The 21628-nt window shown below is 54.4% G+C and overlaps 1 protein-coding gene across 9 annotated transcripts in view; it reads left to right on the top strand.

Annotated features, from left to right (window-relative positions):
• Positions 1 to 2119: 2119 nt before the first annotated feature.
• The window catches only part of LOC132394525 (uncharacterized), an 81150-nt gene continuing 61641 nt past the window's right edge, over positions 2120 to 21628 (top strand). For 8 of the 9 annotated variants that reach the window (XR_009512350.1, XR_009512351.1, XR_009512352.1 and 5 more), the window contains exons 1-2: positions 2121 to 2305; positions 15292 to 15594. Coding sequence is in view for 2 of the 9 variants with exons in the window: in XM_059970798.1 (XP_059826781.1) it covers positions 2161 to 2305; positions 15292 to 15594 (448 nt within the window). In the remaining 7 variants the exon portion in view is untranslated. Of the gene's footprint in view, positions 2306 to 15291; positions 15595 to 21628 lie in introns of all 9 variants that reach the window. The other variant, XR_009512356.1, reaches the window with a different exon arrangement.

Consider the following 21628-nt stretch of genomic DNA (forward strand, 5'->3'; position numbering starts at 1 on the left):
TGTCACTTGTAAAAATGCCATCCTCTTCACTCAATTCCTCCACCTCCACTGCATCTGCTCCTGGAGGGGGCTTTTCATTCCAGAATGAAGTAGATATCCTCCTTCTTCAGAGAAAGGGGCTTCACTTCCTCCACCATCAACTCTGGCCTCAACCCCGTCTATCCCATTTCACGCATATCTGCTCTTACCCCATCTTCCCAACACCCTACCAGGGAGAAGGTTCCTATCACTTCACCAGCCTCTGCTCTGGCACATAATTCTCCATAATCACTGCCATCTCCAATGGGGTCACACCACCAAGCACATCATTCCCTCTCCCTCCCCCTTTTCCAGCCTGATGGCATGAACGTCAATTTCTTTAACTTTAATTTCCCCCCCTTCCCCCCTTCTCTCCCTCACTTTATCTCCTTACCTACCTATTACCTCCCCCTTTCCTTTCTTCCATGGCCTTCTGTCTTCTCCTATCAGATTCCCCCACCCACTTCTCCGGTCCTGTACATCATCTACCAATCAAACTTGTAACTCTTTACTTCACCCCTCCCTCCTGCCAGTTTCACTTATCACATTGTGGTTCTTCCTCCCCTCCCCTGCCCCACTATTTTTAATATTCTGAGTCATTTTCTTTTCCAGTCGGCCGTGCTCTTTTCCTTCAATGCTGCCTGCCTGGCCTGCTGAGTTCCTCCAACACTTTGTGTGTGTTGCTTGGATTTCCAGCGTTTGCAGATTGTCTCTTATTTGTAGCCCTTTATTGTTCAATATTACAATTAATGATATATTCTCTTAGACAAGTACTGGGGTGGGTAAATCACCTTTTGCAGATGATGGAGCTTTATGGCGGTGGCAATTTTAATTTAGCTGTATATAGGATACAATTAGTAATTAATAAGGTCGAACAGTGGGCAAATAGATGGGGTATTAAACTTTCAGTAGCTAAAACACAAGTTATGTGTTTTACAAAGAGGATCAGTAGACCTGCACTTCATTTGAAATGACATGGTAAACTCTTCAAGCATCAGTGGTAAGATATCTCAGCCTGTAGCTGGATAATAAGCTGATATGGAAGCACCATGTCAGTAAAATAATTGACAAATGTTGAAGGACCAATAAATATTGTGATGTACTGGGTGGGGGTATAGTCAACTCTTTGAGTGATTATGCAGGAAGTTTGAAGTTAATAACTCATCTCCTTCTACCTTAGGCCACGAACATCAATCACCCCTGTTGTGGACACTTCCTGGAGGCCCAAGATCCGTATGCTCCACGACTGCTGGATTAAGTGTGTAAATGTAGGAGGGGACATTGTTGGAAAATAAATGTGCTAGGTTTTCTAAAATTGACTCCTTCTACTTTAGGCCACGAACTTATCAATTATCCCTCGTATATACAGCATAACTGGTTGCCATCATTTTGGCCTTACAGTGGGTGGAGGAAATCTGTCTTTGCAAAGTTATAATTTGTTCATTTTATTTCAGTTTTGACCAGTCTTGAAATGGGTCAGAGTTACTGCTGGAAGCTCTTTAAACTCTATTTCGTATCCAAAGTATTGGTTTGCATGTCCTCTTCTTATGGGTCCTTGCACATAGAGGTGCTGAGGGATTCAGCGGATTGATTGTTTGGCCAAAAGAAGCTGTTAAAATTTAATCTGTGGAAATGGACCTTCCATTCAGCAAATCAGAAGCTAAGCGTTTGGTGAGGCTAGGAATTAGGGGATTATGGTAAGACTTGTGGGATAATGGGAGACACTTTTACAGAAAACATAAAACATACAACTGTTGGATTGATGGGAGAAGGGGGTAAACAAGAAGAGAAGGAATAATATTGACTCGAAGTAAAAATACTATGCTTAATTAATCCTGATAACTTGTTGGAGAACATCACTCTGGGGTGTGTCATCGTTATGAAACAGTTGAACATATTTTACGATGTGAAGCATATAAGGTTGAAAGAAAGGAAATGCAGGCTGCACTACTAGCTTTGTAGTTGATAGTTTTCATTTTAAAAATTACTAAGTTATGGAAGTGATTTTAATGTAATTCACAATATTGTCTTTCATTATTTACAATTTAGTGTTTTGGGGGTAATATTTAGCGTTCATTGGATAAAGGACAGTCCAGTAGGTGGCGGTAAAGGGGCATTTGAGTCGGTGAAGAGGAAGCAGTAATGGAGGATGCAATGTTTGGGTTGCACTTGTCGCAGTACCCCGGACCGTGGAAACGATTTGACTTTGGCGTCCTGAGTTACCTGATGTTGTTGCTCCCTCATCTTCTGCTGCAGCGGGAACCGCATTGTGTGTTTGGTGCGGAAGGTAGGTCGCCGCCACTAGGGGATTCATCGTAGTAAACAACGAGCGCTGTTGTGTTTCAGCTCGGAATTTTTCCAAATAGGGTCAATTGTTCCAGGAAAACTGTTGACGCCGGATAAGCTTCCTGCGATTACTACCGGGAGTGCAGTCAAATTCCGTGTTACAACGCTCAGAATTGTGGTCACCGAGAAAGCTACTCGGGACGTTTATGGAGGGGAGGCGGGGACAATGTAGTTGTTTACATTTGGTCGGTCGGGCTCGCTATCACGCAGTTGCTTTCCCTTCTTCCCCACACACTCAACCCATGGACTCTCCTCTCCTTCTTTCTTCATCAGGTTGCTGTCCTATCCCAGACAGGTGTCATTGTCTCCACGTAACCCCATCTGCCCACAAACCATGTCACACCTGGCTGCACCGCTCATTTACCAGCTCATGAAACCTCTTTATAACTGGCAATTTCCCCTTTACACCCTGTCTTGACAGAGGGTTACAACCGTAGAACATTACAGCACAGAAACAGGCCTTTTGGCCCTTCTTGGCTGGGCCAAAACATTTTTCTGCCTCGTCCCACTGACCTGCACCCGGACCATATCCTTCCAAACCCCTCTCATCCATGTACCTGTCCAAGTTTTTCTTAAATGTTAAAAGTGAGCTCGCATTTACAACTTCATCTGGCAGTTCATTCCACACTCCCACCACTCTGGGTGAAGACAACCCCCCCCCATGCTCCCTTTAAACTTTTCCCCCTTCACCCATGTCCTCTGGTTTTTTTCCCTCCCCTCACCTCAGTGGAAAAAGTATGCTTGCATTCACTCTATCGAGACCCATCATAATTTTATACACCTCTATCAAATCTCCCCTCATTTTCCTATGCTCCAGGGAATAAAGTCCTAACCTGTTCAACCTTTCTCTGTAACTCAGTTTCTCAAGTCCCAGCAAAATCCTTGCAAACCTTCTCTGCACTCTTTCAACTTTATTGTGGAGCATCAGTGCCCCACAAGGCTGTGTACTCAGCCCCCTGCTGTACTCACCCATGATTGTGTAGCCAAGTTTCCATCAAATGACACCACAATTGTAGGCCGTCTCTTGCGTAATGATGAGTTTGAGTACAGAGAGGAAATTAAGAACCTGGCGGCATGGTGCGAAGACAATAACCTATCCCTCAATGTCAGCAAGACGAAGGAATTGGTTGTTGACTTCAGAAGGAGTAGTGGACCGAATGACCCCATCTACATCGGTGGTGCGCAGGTGGAACAGGTCAAAGCTTTAAGTTCTCCGGGGTGAATATCACAAATGACCTGACTTGGTCTAACCAAGCAGAGTCCACTGCCAAGAAGCCCCACCAGCGCCTTTACTTCCTGAGAAAGCTGAAGAACTTTGGCCTGTCCCCTAAAACCCTAATATTTACAGGTGCACTGTAGAAAGCATTCTTCTAGGGTGCATCACAACCTGGTATGGAAGTTGTCCTGTCCAAGACCGGAAGAAGCTGCAGAAGATCGTGAACATAGCCCAGCACATCCCACAAACCAATCTTCCAACCTTGGACACACTTTACACCACACGCTGTCGGAGCAGTGCTGCCAAGATAGTCAAGGACAAGACCCACCCAGCCAACACACTTTTTGTCCCACTTCCCTCTGGGAGAAGGTACAGGAGCATGAAGATTAGTATGGCCAGATTTGGGAACAGCTTCTTTCCAACTGTGATAAGACCGATCCTGTCCCAGATCTAGGCCGTACCTTCAAAATATCTGGACCTGACTTGCACTACCTTACTTTCCCTTTTCTATTTTCTAATTATGATTTATAATTTAAATTTTTATTATATTTATTTTGATTTGTACTTCAGGGAGCACGAAGCGCAGGAACATATCACTGTGATGATTGTACGCTCTAGTATCAATTGGTGACAATAAAGTATAATATCCTTCCTGTGATTCGGTGACCAGAACTGCACAGAATACTCCAAATTTGGCCTCATCAATGTCTTATACAATCTCACCATGACATTCCAACTCTTACACTCAATACTTTGATTTATAATGGCCAATGTACCAAAAGCTCTCTTTACTACCCTATCTACATGTGACACCACTTTTAGGAAATTTTGTATCTGTATTCCCAGATCCCTCTACTCTACTGAACTTCTCAATGCCCTACCATTTCCCTTGTATGTTCTACCTTGGTTTTTCCTTCCAAAGTGCAATACCTCACACTTGTCTGTATTAATCTGCCATATTTCCAGCTGGTCCAAATCCCTCTGCAAGCTTTGAAAACCATCCTCACTGTCCACACTTCCAATCTTTGTATCATCAGCAAATTTGCTGATCCAATTTACCACATTATCATCCAGATCACTGATATACAGGTGCCCCCTCCCTTTTACAAAGGTAGACCATTCCGATGAAACCTTTCTTAAGCCAAAGTGGCGTAAAGCAAAGAACCATTAATTTATACGGGAAAAATTTTTGTAAAAGCAAAAATCCTCTAATGCGAAAACAGGCTACTAATGTAGGTCTTTTGTAAAAGCGACGTGGCGTAAAGCGGGGGACACCTGTAGATTACAAATAACAATGGACCCAGCACAGATCCCTGTAGCACACCATTAGTCACAGGCCTCCACTCAGAGTAGCAATCCTCCACTACCGCTCTCTGACTTCTCCCATTGAGCCAATGTCTAATCCAATTTACTACCTCACCATGTATACCTAGTGACTGAATCTTCCTAACTAACCTCCCATGTGGGACCTTATCAAAGGCCTTACTGAAGTCCATGTAGACAACATCCACTGCTTTCATCCAGTTTCCTTGTAACATCCTCAAAAAACTCTTAATAGATCTGTTAAACATGACCTACCACACACAAAGCTGTGTTGACTCTCCCTAATAAGTCCTTGTCTATCTAAATACTTGTAGATCCTATCTCTTAGTACTTACTCCTTCCAATAATTTACCTACTACCGATGTCAAACTTACCAGCCTATAATTTCCCGGATTACTTTTAGAACCTTTTTTTGAAACAACTGAACAACATGAGCTATCCTCCAATCCTCCAGCACCTCACCCATGGATACCGACATTTTAAATATATCTGCCAGGGCCCCTGCAATTTCAACACTAGTCTCTCTCAAGGTCTGAGGGAATATCCTGTCAGGTCCTGGGGATTTATCTACTCTGATTTGCCTCAAGATAGTTAGCACCTCCTCCTCTTCAATCTGTATAGGTTCCACGACCTCACTACCTGTTTGCCTTATTTCCATTGACTCCATGCCTGTTTACTTAGTAAATACGGACACAAAAAAAAAACCATTTAAGATCTCCCCCATTTCTTTTGGTTCCATATATAGCCAACCACTCTGATCTTCAAGAGGACCAATTTTATTCCTTACTCACTTATCCCTTACTTTTGCTCTTAATATACCTGTATTTCATTTCATTTTTCCATCATTTTATTGATTTCCAATAAAAAACAAATCAGAGGAGAAGTTTAGCAAACAGATAATGTTAACAGCATACAAACAGCAATAAAGAAAAGTATATATTGTCAAAATCAAATAGGTATAATGTTACGCTGTTATATATAGAGTATAATCAAAAAAGCCACAACTCCTCTTAACAGATCGTAAAAAAATACAAATTTTATTTATACAAGGGAAAAAACCCACTAAACTAAATAAGAACAAAGAAAAAAAAAGGGAAAAAAAAGAAAAGAAAGATTGGGCAGTCCATTTGAGGAACAAATCTTTTAAAAATGGAAAAAGAACATTCTTCCGGTCACCTCCGAACCTTCACGGATAAGGATTTTCCCCAAAGAGAATTAAGAAAAATAAATAAATTAAAATAAATTAAATCATATGAAAATATTGAATAAAGGGTCGCCAAACTTGCTCAAAATTTAAAGGTCTGGCTTCTAATTTTCTCCAAGCTTAAACATGAGATAATGGAGGAGAGCCAATAAGAAATCAGTAGGCGGATTAGATTCTTTCCAGTATAACAAGACAGCTCTCCTAGCTAGTAAAGTTGGAAAGTAGTAAAGAAGCAGATACTCTACCTACTTCCTTTGGGATAATCCCAAAAATTGCCATTAAGTAAATTGGGTTCAACATCCACATCTTTAACTTTAGATAGTGTTCTAAATACATCTCTCCAAAGATTATCTAAAATTACACAGGACCAAAACATATGAGTTAGAGTAGTCACCTCTATGTTACATCTGTCACAAATTAGAAAAATATTAGAAAAATATTAGAAAAATATGCGCCAATTTATCTTTAAACACTTGGGCCCTATGTACTATCTTAAACTGAATTAAGGAATGGCATGTGCAGATAGATGAATTATTAACTAAATTTTATGCCATTGATCATCCGAAAGTGAATGTTGAAGTTCTGTTTCCCAAGTGCGTTGAACCTTATCATTAGACAACATGCGAGCATTCATTAACTCTTTATAAATGATAGCTATTAATAGTTTTTGAAATGGTTCCAGCTGAAAGATAACATAGGTAAAAATCTGAGGAATAGGCCAAGGGATAATCCGGTAAAAAATTACCTAAAAAATTTCTAACCTGTAAATATCTAAAAAAAAATGTTAGAGATGTCATATTTATCCATTAACTGGGAAAAAGACATTAAACAATCCTGTTAGAACAAATCTAAAAAAGTTTTTATTCCCTTAGATTTCCATATTAAAAAAGCCTTATCCAGAATTGATGGTTTAAAAAAATTGGAATAAATATTACTAGAAAGTAAAAAAATACTTTCTCGCCCGACCGACCCGACCCCTCCCATCCCGCGGCTCCTCGCCCGACCGACCCGACCCCTCCCATCCCGCGGCTCCTCGCCCGACCGACCCGACCCCTACCATCCAGCGGCTCCTCGCCCGACCCGACCCGACCCGACCCCTCCCATCCCGCGGCTCCTCGCCCGACCGACCCGACCCCTCCCATCCCGCGGCTCCTCGCCCGACCGACCCGACCCCTCCCATCCCGCAGCTCCTCGCCCGACCGACCCGACCCCTCCCATCCAGCGGCTCCTCGCCCGACCGAACCGACCCCTCCCATCCCGCGGCTCCTCGCCCGACCGACCCGACCCCTCCCATCCCGCGGCTCCACACCCGACCGACCCACCCGACCCCTCCCATCCCGCGGCTCCTCGCCCGACCGACCCGACCCCTCCCATCCCGCGGCTCCTCGCCCGACCGACCCGACCCCTCCCATCCCGCGGCTCCTCACCCGACCGACCCGACCCCTCCCATCCCGCGGCTCCTCGCCCGACCGACCCGACCCCTCCCATCCCGCGGCTCCTCGCCCGACCGACCCGACCCCTCCCATCCCGCGGCTCCTCGCCCGACCGACCCGACCCCTCCCATCCCGCGGTTCCTCGCCCGACCGACCGACCCGACCCCTCCCATCCCGCGGCTCCTCACCCGACCGACCCGACCCCTCCCATCCCGCGGCTCCTCGCCCGACCGACCCGACCCCTCCCATCCCGCGGCTCCTCGCCCGACCGACCCGACCCCTCCCATCCCGCGGCTCCTCGCCCGACCGACCGACCCGACCCCTCCCATCCCGCGGCTCCTCACCCGACCGACCCGACCCCTCCCATCCCGCGGCTCCTCGCCCGACCGACCCGACCCCTCCCATCCCGCGGCTCCTCGCCCGACCGACCCGACCCCTCCCATCCCGCGGCTCCTCGCCCGACCGACCCGACCCCTCCCATCCCGCGGCTCCTCGCCCGACCGACCCGACCCCTCCCATCCCGCGGCTCCTCGCCCGACCGACCCGACCCCTCCCATCCCGCGGCTCCTCGCCCGACCGACCCGACCCCTCCCATCCCGCGGCTCCTCACCCGACCGACCCGACCCCTCCCATCCCGCGGCTCCTCGCCCGACCGACCCGACCCCTCCCATCCCGCAGCTCCTCACCCGACCGACCCGACCCCTCCCATCCCGCAGCTCCTCGCCCGACCGACCCGACCCCTCCCATCCCGCGGCTCCTCGCCCGACCGACCCGACCCCTCCCATCCCGCGGCTCCTCGCCCGACCGACCGACCGGACGCCTCCCATCCCGCGGCTCCTCACCCGACCGACCCGACCCCTCCCATCCCGCGGCTCCTCGCCCGACCGACCCGACCCCTCCCATCCCGCAGCTCCTCGCCCGACCGACCCGACCCCTCCCATCCAGCGGCTCCTCGCCCGACCGACCCGACCCCTCCCATCACGCGGCTCCTCGCCCGACCGACCCGACCCCTCCCATCCCGCGGCTCCTCGCCCGACCGACCCGACCCCTCCCATCCAGCGGCTCTTCGCCCGACCGACCCGACCCCTCCCATCCCGCGTCTCCTCGCCCGACCGACCCGACCCCTCCCATCCCGCGGCTCCTCACCCGACCGACCCGACCCGGCCCCTCCCATCCCGCGGCTCCACACCCGACCGACCCACCCGACCCCTCCCATCCCGCGGCTCCTCGCCCGACCGACCCGACCCCTCCCATCCCGCGTCTCCTCGCCCGACCGACCCGACCCCTCCCATCCCGCGGCTCCTCACCCGACCGACCCGACCCGGCCCCTCCCATCCCGCGGCTCCACACCCGACCGACCCACCCGACCCCTCCCATCCCGCGGCTCCTCGCCCGACCGACCCGACCCCTCCCATCCCGCGGCTCCTCACCCTACCGACCGACCCGACCCCTCCCATCCCGCGGCTCCTCACCCGACCGACCGACCCGACCCCTCCCATCCCGCGGCTCCTCACCCGACAGACCCGACCCGAACCCTCCCATCCCGCGGCTCCTCACCCGACCGACCCGACCCCTCCCATCCCGCGGCTCCTCACCCGACCGACCCGACCCCTCCCATCCCGCGGCTCCTCACCCGACCGACCCGACCCCTCCCATCCCGCGGCTCCTCACCCGACCGACCGACCCGACCCCTCCCATCCCGCGGCTCCTCACCCGAACGACCCGACCCCTCCCATCCCGCGGCTCCTCACCCGACCGACCCGACCCCTCCCATCCCGCGGCTCCTCACCCGACCGACCCGACCCCTCACATCCCGCGGCTCCTCACCCGAACGACCCGACCCCTCCCATCCCGCGGCTCCTCACCCGAGCGACCCGACCCGACCCGACCCCTCCCATCCCGCGGCTCCTCGCCCGAACGACCCGACCCCTCCCATCCCGCGGCTCCTCACCCGACCGACCCGACCCCTCCCATCCCGCGGCTCCTCACCCGACCGACCCGACCCCTCACATCCCGCGGCTCCTCACCCGAACGACCCGACCCCTCCCATCCCGCGGCTCCTCACCCGAGCGACCCGACCCGACCCGACCCCTCCCATCCCGCGGCTCCTCGCCCGACCGACCCGACCCCTCCCATCCCGCGGCTCCTCGCCCGATCGAACCAACCCCTCCCATCCCGCGGCTCCTCACCCGACCGACCCGACCCCTCCCATCCCGCGGCTCCTCACCCGACCGACCCGACCCCTCCCATCCCGCGGCTCCTCGCCCGACCGACCGACCCGACCCCTCCCATCCCGCGGCTCCTCACCCGACCGACCCGACCCCTCCCATCCCGCGGCTCCTCACCCGACCCGAGCCCTCCCATCCCGTGGCTCCTCACCCGACCCGACCCCTCCCATCCCGCGGCTCCTCACCCGAACGACCCGACGCCTCCCATCCCGCGGCTCCTCACCCGACCGACCCGACCCCTCCCATCCCGCGTCTACTCACCCGACCGACCCGACCTCTCCCATCCCGCGGCTCCTCACCCTACCTGACCCGACCCCTCCCATCCCGCGGCTCCTCGCCCGACCGATCCGACCCCTCCCATCCCGCGGCTCCTCGCCCGATGGACCCGACCCCTCCCATCCCGCGGCTCCTCACCCGTCCCGACCCCTCCCATCCCGCGGCTCCTCACCCGACCGACCCGACCCCTCCCATCCCACGGCTCCTCACCCGACCCGACCCCTCCCATCCCGCGGCTCCTCGCCCGACCGACCCGACCCGACCCCTCCCATCCCGCGGCTCCTCACCCGACCGACCCGACCCGACCCCTCCCATCCCGCGGCTCCTCACCCGACCGACCGACCCGACCCCTCCCATCCCGCGGCTCCTCACCCGACCGACCCGACCCCTCCCATCCCGCGGCTCCTCGCCCGACCGACCCGACCCCTCCCATCCCGCGGCTCCTCGCCCGACCGACCGACCCGACGCCTCCCATCCCGCGGCTCCTCACCCGACCGACCCGACCCCTCCCATCCCGCGGCTCCTCGCCCGACCGACCCGACCCCTCCCATCCCGCAGCTCCTCGCCCGACCGACCCGACCCCTCCCATCCAGCGGCTCCTCGCCCGACCGACCCGACCCCTCCCATCCCGCGGCTCCTCACCCGACCGACCCGACCCCTCCCATCCCGCGGCTCCTCACCCGACCGACCCGACCCCTCCCATCCCGCGGCTCCTCACCCGACCGACCGACCCGACCCCTCCCATCCCGCGGCTCCTCACCCGAACGACCCGACCCCTCCCATCCCGCGGCTCCTCACCCGACCGAACCGACCCCTCCCATCCCGCGGCTCCTCACCCGACCGACCCGACCCCTCACATCCCGCGGCTCCTCGCCCGAACGACCCGACCCCTCCCATCCCGCGGCTCCTCGCCCGACCGACCCGACCCCTCCCATCCCGCGGCTCCTCGCCCGACCGACCCGACCCCTCCCATCCCGCGGCTCCTCACCCGACCGACCCGACCCCTCACATCCCGCGGCTCCTCACCCGAACGACCCGACCCCTCCCATCCCGCGGCTCCTCACCCGAGCGACCCGACCCGACCCGACCCCTCCCATCCCGCGGCTCCTCGCCCGACCGACCCGACCCCTCCCATCCCGCGGCTCCTCGCCCGATCGAACCGACCCCTCCCATCCCGCGGCTCCTCACCCGACCGACCCGACCCCTCCCATCCCGCGGCTCCTCGCCCGACCGACCGACCCGACCCCTCCCATCCCGCGGCTCCTCACCCGACCGACCCGACCCCTCCCATCCCGCGGCTCCTCACCCGACCCGAGCCCTCCCATCCCGTGGCTCCTCACCCGACCCGACCCCTCCCATCCCGCGGCTCCTCACCCGACCGACCGACCCGACGCCTCCCATCCCGCGGCTCCTCACCCGACCGACCCGACCCCTCCCATCCCGCGTCTACTCACCCGACCGACCCGACCTCTCCCATCCCGCGGCTCCTCACCCTACCTGACCCGACCCCTCCCATCCCGCGGCTCCTCGCCCGACCGATCCGACCCCTCCCATCCCGCGGCTCCTCGCCCGATGGACCCGACCCCTCCCATCCCGCGGCTCCTCACCCGTCCCGACCCCTCCCATCCCGCGGCTCCTCACCCGACCGACCCGACCCCTCCCATCCCACGGCTCCTCACCCGACCCGACCCCTCCCATCCCGCGGCTCCTCGCCCGACCGACCCGACCCGACCCCTCCCATCCCGCGGCTCCTCACCCGACCGACCGACCCGACCCCTCCCATCCCGCGGCTCCTCACCCGACCGACCCGACCCGACCCCTCCCATCCCGCGGCTCCTCACCCGACCGACCCGACCCCTCCCATCCCGCGGCTCCTCGCCCGACCGACCCGACCCCTCCCATCCCGCGGCTCCTCGCCCGACCGACGGACCCGACGCCTCCCATCCCGCGGCTCCTCACCCGACCGACCCGACCCCTCCCATCCCGCGGCTCCTCGCCCGACCGATCCGACCCCTCCCATCCCGCGGTTCCTCGCCCGACGGACCCGACCCCTCCCATCCCGCGGCTCCTCACCCGACCCGACCCCTCCCATCCCGCGGCTCCTCACCCGACCGACCCGACCCCTCCCATCCCACGGCTCCTCACCCGACCCGACCCCTCCCATCCCGCGGCTCCTCGCCCGACCGACCCGACCCGACCCCTCCCATCCCGCGGCTCCTCACCCGACCGACCCGACCCGACCCCTCCCATCCCGCGGCTCCTCACCCGACCGACCGACCCGACCCCTCCCATCCCGCGGCTCCTCACCCGACCGACCCGACCCGACCCCTCCCATCCCGCGGCTCCTCACCCGACCGACCCGACCCCTCCCATCCAGCGGCTCCTCGCCCGACCGACCCGACCCCTCCCATCCCGCGGCTCCTCACCCGACCGACCCGACCCCTCCCATCCCGCGGCTCCTCGCCCGACCGATCCGACCCCTCCCATCCCGCGGCTCCTCGCCCGACGGACCCGACCCCTCCCATCCCGCGGCTCCACACCCGACCCGACCCCTCCCATCCCGCGGCTCCTCACCCGACCGACCCGACCCCTCCCATCCCACGGCTCCTCACCCGACCCGACCCCTCCCATCCCGCGTCTCCTCACCCGACCGACCCGACCCCTCCCATCCCGCGGCTCCTCACCCGACCGACCCGACCCCTCCCATCCCACGGCTCCTCACCCGACCCGACCCCTCCCATCCCACAGCTCCTCACCCGACCCGACCCCTCCCATCCCGCGGCTCCTCGCCCGACCGGGTTGACTACACCGGCGGCCTAGCTCCTCTCTCGGCGGCCCGACCGGGTTGACTACACCGGCGGCCTAGCTCCTCTCTCGGCGGCCCGACCGGGTTGACTACACCGGCGGCCTAGCTCCTCTCTCGGCGGCCCGACCGGGTTGACTACACCGGCGGCCTAGCTCCTCTCTCGGCGGCCCGACCGGGTTGACTACACCGGCGGCCTAGCTCCTCTCTCGGCGGCCCGACCGGGTTGACTACACCGGCGGCCTAGCTCCTCTCTCGGCGGCCCGACCGGGTTGACTACACCGGCGGCCTAGCTCCTCTCTCGGCGGCCCGACCGGGTTGACTACACCGGCGGCCTAGCTCCTCTCTCGGCGGCCCGACCGGGTTGACTACACCGGCGGCCTAGCTCCTCTCTCGGCGGCCCGACCGGGTTGACTACACCGGCGGCCTAGCTCCTCTCTCGGCGGCCCGACCGGGTTGACTACACCGGCGGCCTAGCTCCTCTCTCGGCGGCCCGACCGGGTTGACTACTCCGGCGGCCTAGCTCCTCTCTCGGCGGCCCGACCGGGTTGACTACACCGGCGGCCTAGCTCCTCTCTCGTCGGCCCGACCGGGTTGACTACACCGGCGGCCTAGCTCCTCTCTCGGCGGCCCGACCGGGTTGACTACACCGGCGGCCTAGCTCCTCTCTCGGCGGCCCGACCGGGTTGACTACACCGGCGGCCTAGCTCCTCTCTCGGCGGCCCGACCGGGTTGACTACACCGGCGGCCTAGCTCCTCTCTCGGCGGCCCGACCGGGTTGACTACACCGGCGGCCTAGCTCCTCTCTCGGCGGCCCGACCGGGTTGACTACACCGCCGGCCTAGCTCCTCTCTCGGCGGCCCGACCGGGTTGACTACACCGGCGGCCTAGCTCCTCTCTCGGCGGCCCGACCGGGTTGACTACACCGCCGGCCTAGCTCCTCTCTCGGCGGCCCGACCGGGTTGACTACACCGGCGGCCTAGCTCCTCTCTCGGCGGCCTAGCTCCTCTCTCGGCGGCCCGACCGGGTTGACTACACCGGCGGCCTAGCTCCTCTCTCGGCGGCCTAGCTCCTCTCTCGGCGGCCCGACCGGGTTGACTACACCGGCGGCCTAGCTCCTCTCTCGGCGGCCTAGCTCCTCTCTCGGCGGCCCGACCGGGTTGACTACACCGCCGGCCTAGCTCCTCTCTCGGCGGCCCGACCGGGTTGACTACACCGGCGGCCTAGCTCCTCTCTCGGCGGCCCGACCGGGTTGACTACACCGCCGGCCTAGCTCCTCTCTCGGCGGCCCGACCGGGTTGACTACACCGGCGGCCTAGCTCCTCTCTCGGCGGCCTAGCTCCTCTCTCGGCGGCCCGACCGGGTTGACTACACCGGCGGCCTAGCTCCTCTCTCGGCGGCCTAGCTCCTCTCTCGGCGGCCCGACCGGGTTGACTACACCGGCGGCCTAGCTCCTCTCTCGGCGGCCTAGCTCCTCTCTCGGCGGCCCGACCGGGTTGACTACACCGGCGGCCTAGCTCCTCTCTCGGCGGCCCGACCGGGTTGACTACACCAGCGGCCTAGCTCCTCTCTCGGCGGCCCGACCGGGTTGACTACACCGGCGGCCTAGCTCCTCTCTCGGCGGCCCGACCGGGTTGACTACACCGGCGGCCTAGCTCCTCTCTCGGCGGCCCGACCGGGTTGACTACACCGGCGGCCTAGCTCCTCTCTCGGTGCCCGACCGGGTTGACTACACCGGCGGCCTAGCTCCTCTCTCGGCGGCCCGACCAGGTTGACTACACTGGCGGCCTAGCTCCTCTCTCGGCGCCCGACCGGGTTGACTACACTGGCGGCCTAGCTCCTCTCTCGGCGGCCCGAGCCCGCCTTCCCACTCGCTGCTGATTGGCACATTCATTCTAGGCTGCAGGCACACAGCTAATACAAGAGCTCGGATTCAGATTTATTTACCAACAAAGACAACCAATAGATGTGCTGAGGCAGCCAGCCAAATGTCACCAGACTCTCCAGCACTAATAGAATACTCAGCAGAAGAACACAGCAGGACTGGGCCTCTGATTTCCCTAGGGGACTTCAGACTTTTATAAAGCCTTGACATCGGATTTTGACTTAAGGACTTCCAATTCCTGAGTCGGGAAAATGAATCTTTAAGTGATTTCGGGATGAAGTAAAGCAGTCATGAGTAGCTTTGGCTGTAACACAAAATGGTGTGACCTTTGCATCTTTCTAACAGTTTAGCTTGGATTGTGTTGTTATATAATTTATAAAGATAGTTTGTCTATATGAAGTTTATATACTACAGTCTGCTCTCACATAGCCAGTGTGTCACTTCACAGTGCTTTTCCTAGTAATGTATACTGACTAGCTTTTCATTTCCTTTTTCTTTTTAAAGCTTTCTGACTGTCACCAGTTTAAATGGTTACATTTTCTCTTCTTACCTTAATCAGACAAAGAATTGGTCGGAGCCCTTGGTTCATCAGTTTTACTGGATCCTAAAGTCAGAGTTGATCTCAACAAAAGTGAAATTCTTTGGATATTCGTTGCCAGCCACAGAAGCCCTCTCACCATTTTACATCACATCCCACATTACGCGAGGTGGGCAGAACCCAGTGAACAGTTCGAGTCCCGTTTGCAGTTTAATCCGTCTAACGGCTCTCTGATAGTGAACAGATTAGACGCCAGAGACGAGGGAGCTTACAGCTTCACTGTGGATAGACAAAGGCTGAAAGTAATCCAATTGCTCCTCTTTGGTGAGTATTGCACTTGTTTGTGATGACGCAATGTATCGTTCACAACAGGATATGTGGTTGTTTCTGGGTTGCTTCGCCCGGTAGAATGTCAGCCACCATAGCTGTGATATACCCTACCATCCCATGGAATAGACTGCTCAGGTTCATTAATGACTGGCCCCAGTGGTACTGGTGAGATGAGGGAAGGAGTGCTGTCTATCATACCCAAGGATTGGGATTTCCTTGTGACAGAGTAAGGCACTGTTACAGTGTGTAAGGAAGTGGAGGGTCAGAATCAGGAGTGAAGGGGACAGAGGATTGTCTTTACCAATCAACTGGACTCTTGAGATCTCACATTTGTTCTTCAGTCACGCTTCATCTACTTGTGCATAAGGGAAACAGCATCATCAAATTTTCTGAAGTCTGAACGAAGAAATGCCATTTTTGTACACAATTGACTTACAGTTACAGATATTGACCATTTGTAAACTCTGTATGTTCAAAATCCTTACTTGCAAGATCAATCACTATTCACAATGAAAAGTTAATAGAAGCTTCAAGCTAACAACCAGTGCTGCATTGGAGTTAGTAAAATAATTGTCCCCTCGTCTCATCTCCTGATACACCCTTATCCGGCCCCCAGCTGTATAAAGGCTCTTCAAAGGCCCCTCTTGCCTGGGTTGCCTGCACACTGTCCATAAAATCTCCTTGCCTAGATATTATCTTAACCCTTGCCTTGCTGCAATTTCCACATATTGAAGGTAAAAAGAGGGAGGCATGGAAGATTTGAGATAAGTTTGGGAAAGTGGAGCAAAAAATAATGATTGGAGCGTTTTCAATCCTCTGTTCTAAATGCATGTCACCAATTCCACTCCCTGCCTACAATTAGTTAAGTCAGCAATGCCTTAGAATAAACTTTTCCATTTGAGATAGCGACTTTCATTGTTGAAATAGAGGTTGGAATTTTGGGAAGGCACCCACGTATTAAGGTTGGTATCTCTGCATTATATTTTAGAAGTCCACGCACTCTAACTCTTTAGTAGCACCTGTGGAAATATATCTGTTACCTGAAGGCTTTATGACTTTATCACTTCTGTCAACTATAATATGACAAAATGCAACCTGTGTGATCCCAGAGTACTTTGCTAGTGTGAAGTTTTTTAGTTTGCAAGTAGGATGCTGTAACGTTCTCCTTCGGGTGTAACAAAACGCCGAATTTAACGTCCGGATAAACCACAGCCAATGCAAACCAGATCGCAGTAAGATTAACCATTTACTGTTCACTCTTCACATTAACATATGGTGAAAACTGTTGATAAAACAATACAAGATTGATACAGTATTTGTTCCTTCCTTAATATCACATTTCAAGTGTAAATACTTGCAAAGGTGACTATAACTACATTACACTAAGGTGCAGTATACAGGGAGAGTTTACCTGCTCCATTGACTACTTTAAATACACTTCCATGCAAACTATCCGCGACTCTTTAACTAACGAAAGCATAAACATTATCTACCGTCGTTACCTCTAACAGGATCAGCATTAACATCTTAGTTCAATATATCGATTATCTATTAACTTACAGCGTTGCTCTCACTGTGATTTCTCATGCCTGCAAAACTGCTTGTGCTCAGGTGAGCCTCGTGGAAAGCCCCCACCCTCGCGCTAATTTCAAACCGGTGTTTTCCCACAAGACGCGGCGAAACCGGATGTGACGTCATCGCATGCCGATATATTTTACATGCAATGAATACACTTTAAACACTTCTAATTCTAACTAGAAAATACTATTGAATGAATTACTAAGCGAAAATATTATAAACTAAATAACTGTCGTAAAGACAGCACACTCCCCGCTTGACCTTCGTAAGGTCACAATGAGCAGAGTACAAAACTTAGTCTCTTAATCAGTCATTGGGTAGAAGTAGAATAACTTCTGTAACTGGCCCTTGGTAAATTTTCACATCGCCTTGGTCGGTAGTCTTCAATTCGATCTTCCTGACATGTCCATCCCCGCTAGGGAATGTAACAGTGATTCTGGCCATTGGCCAGCTGTTGCGGGTGGCTTGCTTGTCCCTGAGCAGGACTAAGTCTTCAACTTGAAGATTCCTTCGGGGTTCTGTCCACTTTCGTCTCTGTTGCAACGAGGGTAGATATTTCTGTCTCCAGCGGGACCAGAACTGATTTGCCAGAGCCTGGACTTGTCTCCATTGCTTTGTGTACAAATCCTTGTCTGAGAAGTCTCCTGGTGGAGGAGGTGCTCCTGCCTTCTGCGTAAGGAGCGTTGATGGCGAAAGTATAAAGGGGTTTTCTGGGTCAGAAGACACAGGTAGGAATGATTGTGCGTTTATAATGGCTGTGACCTCTGCCATTAGGGTGCACAGTACCTCGTGGGCCAATCGGGTGCGTTGCTGCATCTCAGGTTTCCTTTTCCGGGTTTTCCGTAAGGACGTGAACCGTTTGACTGCTTGCTCTTTGTTATCTGGTGAGCGCTGGCGTGGTTCTCTGATTGGCAATGGGGCAACCCCATTATTTGCTTCATCTCTGAAGACCTTGGTGTCTTTGGTTTTTAAAGAAATGGTATCTTGAGCTGATTGTGCAAGTTTGTTGTCATACTTCGTTAGAGCGAAGACTGACTGGCCCAATGACTCATCGCTTGCCTCGCGCTTGTTAACGCCTTGTTGTGCTTCCTTGATGCACGGGACACTCGGGCAGGGTTGAAAGATTGAATGGCGGCCACTCTCTAGCACATTGGTCTTGAGTGTGTTAACCATCGGTTTGTGTACGTCACCGAGACACACCTCTCCTATCACCACCCAGCCCAGATCCAGACGTTGCGCGAAGGGGGCGTCGAGTGGTCCATTGACCTGCTGCCTAACCTTGTGTACCTGGATAACATCTCTTCCTAATAGCAGGAGTATTTCCGCTTTCGGATCCAGTTCTGGGATGTGTTTGGCGATGTGGTGGAGATGCGGCTGGTGTAGCACCGCACTTGGTGTCGGGATCCCAGCGCGGTTATTCATGATTTCATTGCACTCTAAGAGCGGAGGGAGACAGATGACGACTTTACCATCCAGGGACTCGATCTGGATGCCTTCTGCCTTCCTTCCTTGGGTTTCCATGTTGCCTGAGCAAGTTTTGAGGTAGTATGGGAACCGCTCACTCTCAATGTTGAACAATTTAAAGAACTCTGGACTGACTAGCGAACGATTGCTCTGATCGTCCAGAATCACATAGGCTTTGATGGCCTTGTCTTTGGCTCTTTTAGGGTACACCTTAGTGAGGCAGATCTTGGAACAAGAACGACTTGACTGAGCTTGACCGCAAACTTCTGTACAGTTCGTGCTGACAGCTATTGACCTAGAGTGAGCCTCTCCCTCCCCGCCGTCCTGTTGTGGGGGTGAAGGAGCGCTCTCGGTTTGTGGTGACAGGTCGGGATGCATGGCCTCGACGTGATCTGGGCTGCCACATTCCGGACTCTTCACGGCGATCGTACACTCTCTGGCGAGGTGAGAGGTTGAGGAACAGCATCTAAAACATATTCTTTTCTCCTTGAGAAGAGCCGTCCTCTCTTCAAGGGGTTTTTCCCTAAACATTCTGCATGCTTTCAGGGGGTGAGGTTTGTTATGCAATGGACAATACTTGCCAGGGTCGTTGTTAGTCGTAAGGGCTTCGGTCTTGAGCACTGACACGGGTTTATCAATGTTGAAAACATTCGAAACGGATCTGCCTGGCTTGGTGTAAATCGAACTGCTTCCTGGACCTACAAGGCTAGGGTCGTTTCGCCTCTTCGCCTCCTTGCACACAAACCTAGTGAGGAGCTCAAAGGGAGGAAATCGACCATCGTGGTCTTCCTTGTACTCTGAGGCAACAGTCAGCCACTTGTCCTGCAGCCCAAATGGAAGTTTGTCCACAATTGGTCTAATCCCGGATGGAGTATCTAGGAATACTAGACCAGCTGAATAGCCATCTTCTTTGGCGCCTTGGATCTCCATGAGTAAATCTCCGAATTCTCTTAACTTAAAGTGATCTTTGGCTGACACCTTAGGAAAGTTTTCCAGACGTCGATATAGCGCCCCTTCAATAATGTCGGGGGACCCATATCTCTCCCAAAGTCTCTCCCACGCTTCGCTTAAGGCTAGCTCAGGTTTGTTGATGTACACTGAACGCATGCGTCTCACCTGGTCGCGTGATTCTTTCCCCAGCCATTTCGCCATAAGGTCCAACCTTTGGGTTGCACTGAGCTGGACCCCGTCAATCACGTTGGTGAATGTGGAGAGCCAAGCACGGTAATTTTCGGGTTTATCGTCAAACTGGTACAGTCCCGAAGTGACGAGATCCCGTCGTGCTAAATACTGCAGCGTGGGATCGGCTGCAAGCGGCATGCGGGCTGGAGAAGTACGTTGGCGCCCATATGACTGAGAACGCACGTTTCTCATGGAATTTGCCATCCTGGATTCAACCTCCGCGTCTCTTCGCATCGAACTTTCTAACTTTGGTGTCAAAGTATATCGGTTGTCAGCTCTTTCATTCTTGACTTCATCGCGGGGCCGCGAGGGTAAATTCTCTTCCTCGTAGCTGGGGAAGTTATCGAATAGGTATGGAGAGGGGAGACGAGCCTGCCTGTCTGCTTGATATTGTACATAGTCGCTCGTGCGTTCCAGTCTGGTCCTTTCCAAAGCAGAACTTGTTTCGGTCAGATCACGCGACCCTTCAGCTTCTTCTATGTACTCTGCTTCCACCCTGGCAGCTTCTCCTTCTCCTTCTAGCTGCAGCACATGCAACTCTGTCGATATTTTTGTCATTTCCAACTGGGTTTCGGCTTCTCTGGCGGCCCTTTCTTTCTGGATTTCGGCTTCTCTGGCAGCCTCTTCTCTTTGTCTGGCGGCCCTTTCGGCTTCTTTGGTGGCCAGTTTCATTTTCAAAACTGCCTCTTGTTTGGCGTAATGCAGTCGCACCTTGGCGGCTTCTGCCTTGGCTCTTGCCTGTGTGGACTTACTTGATGTCGTTCTACTGCCCTTGTCGCTGGGCGCCATCGACTTGATCCCGGATCGAGCTGACATTGCAGCACTTGGAACACCTGATAACGCCTGGGTGGGCTTACTTGATGTCGGTTTACTGCCCTTGTCGCTGGGCGGCGTCGACTTGATGCTGGATTGAGCTGACATTGCAGCACTTGAAACACCTGATAATGCCGCTTTTTCACTGTAACGTTCTCCTTCGGGTGTAACGAAACGCCGAATTTAACGTCCGGATAAACCACAGCCAATGCAAACCAGATCGCAGTAAGATTAACCATTTACTGTTCACTCTTCACATTAACATATGGTGAAAACTGTTGATAAAACAATACAAGATTGATACAGTATTTGTTCCTTCCTTAATATCACATTTCAAGTGTAAATACTTGCAAAGGTGACTATAACTACATTACACTAAGGTGCAGTATACAGGGAGAGTTTACCTGCTCCATTGACTACTTTAAATACACTTCCATGCAAACTATCCGCGACTCTTTAACTAACGAAAGCATAAACATTATCTACCGTCGTTACCTCTAACAGGATCAGCATTGACATCTTAGTTCAATATATCGATTATCTATTAACTTACAGCGTTGCTCTCACTGTGATTTCTCATGCCTGCAAAACTGCTTGTGCTCAGGTGAGCCTCGTGGAAAGCCCCCACCCTCGCGCTAATTTCAAACCGGTGTTTTCCCACAAGACGCGGCGAAACCGGATGTGACGTCATCGCATGCCGATATATTTTACATGCAATGAATACACTTTAAACACTTCTAATTCTAACTAGAAAATACTATTGAATGAATTACTAAGCGAAAATATTATAAACTAAATAACTGTCGTAAAGACAGCACAGATGCATTTTTAAAGCAGGATGTAAGTTTATGGCAGGTAATGTTTTGAAAACGAGAAAAATGGGACACAGCTGTTGTGGGGGTGGGGGTGAGGGGAGAGAAGCTTCAAAAAGACAAATGGACTCATTTAAAATGGATGGAGATAAGGAAGGAATGCAATTATGGGATGAACA

The sequence above is a fragment of the Hypanus sabinus genome, chromosome 5 (assembly GCF_030144855.1).
Source record: "Hypanus sabinus isolate sHypSab1 chromosome 5, sHypSab1.hap1, whole genome shotgun sequence".
Taxonomy (NCBI): Eukaryota; Metazoa; Chordata; class Chondrichthyes; order Myliobatiformes; family Dasyatidae; genus Hypanus; species Hypanus sabinus.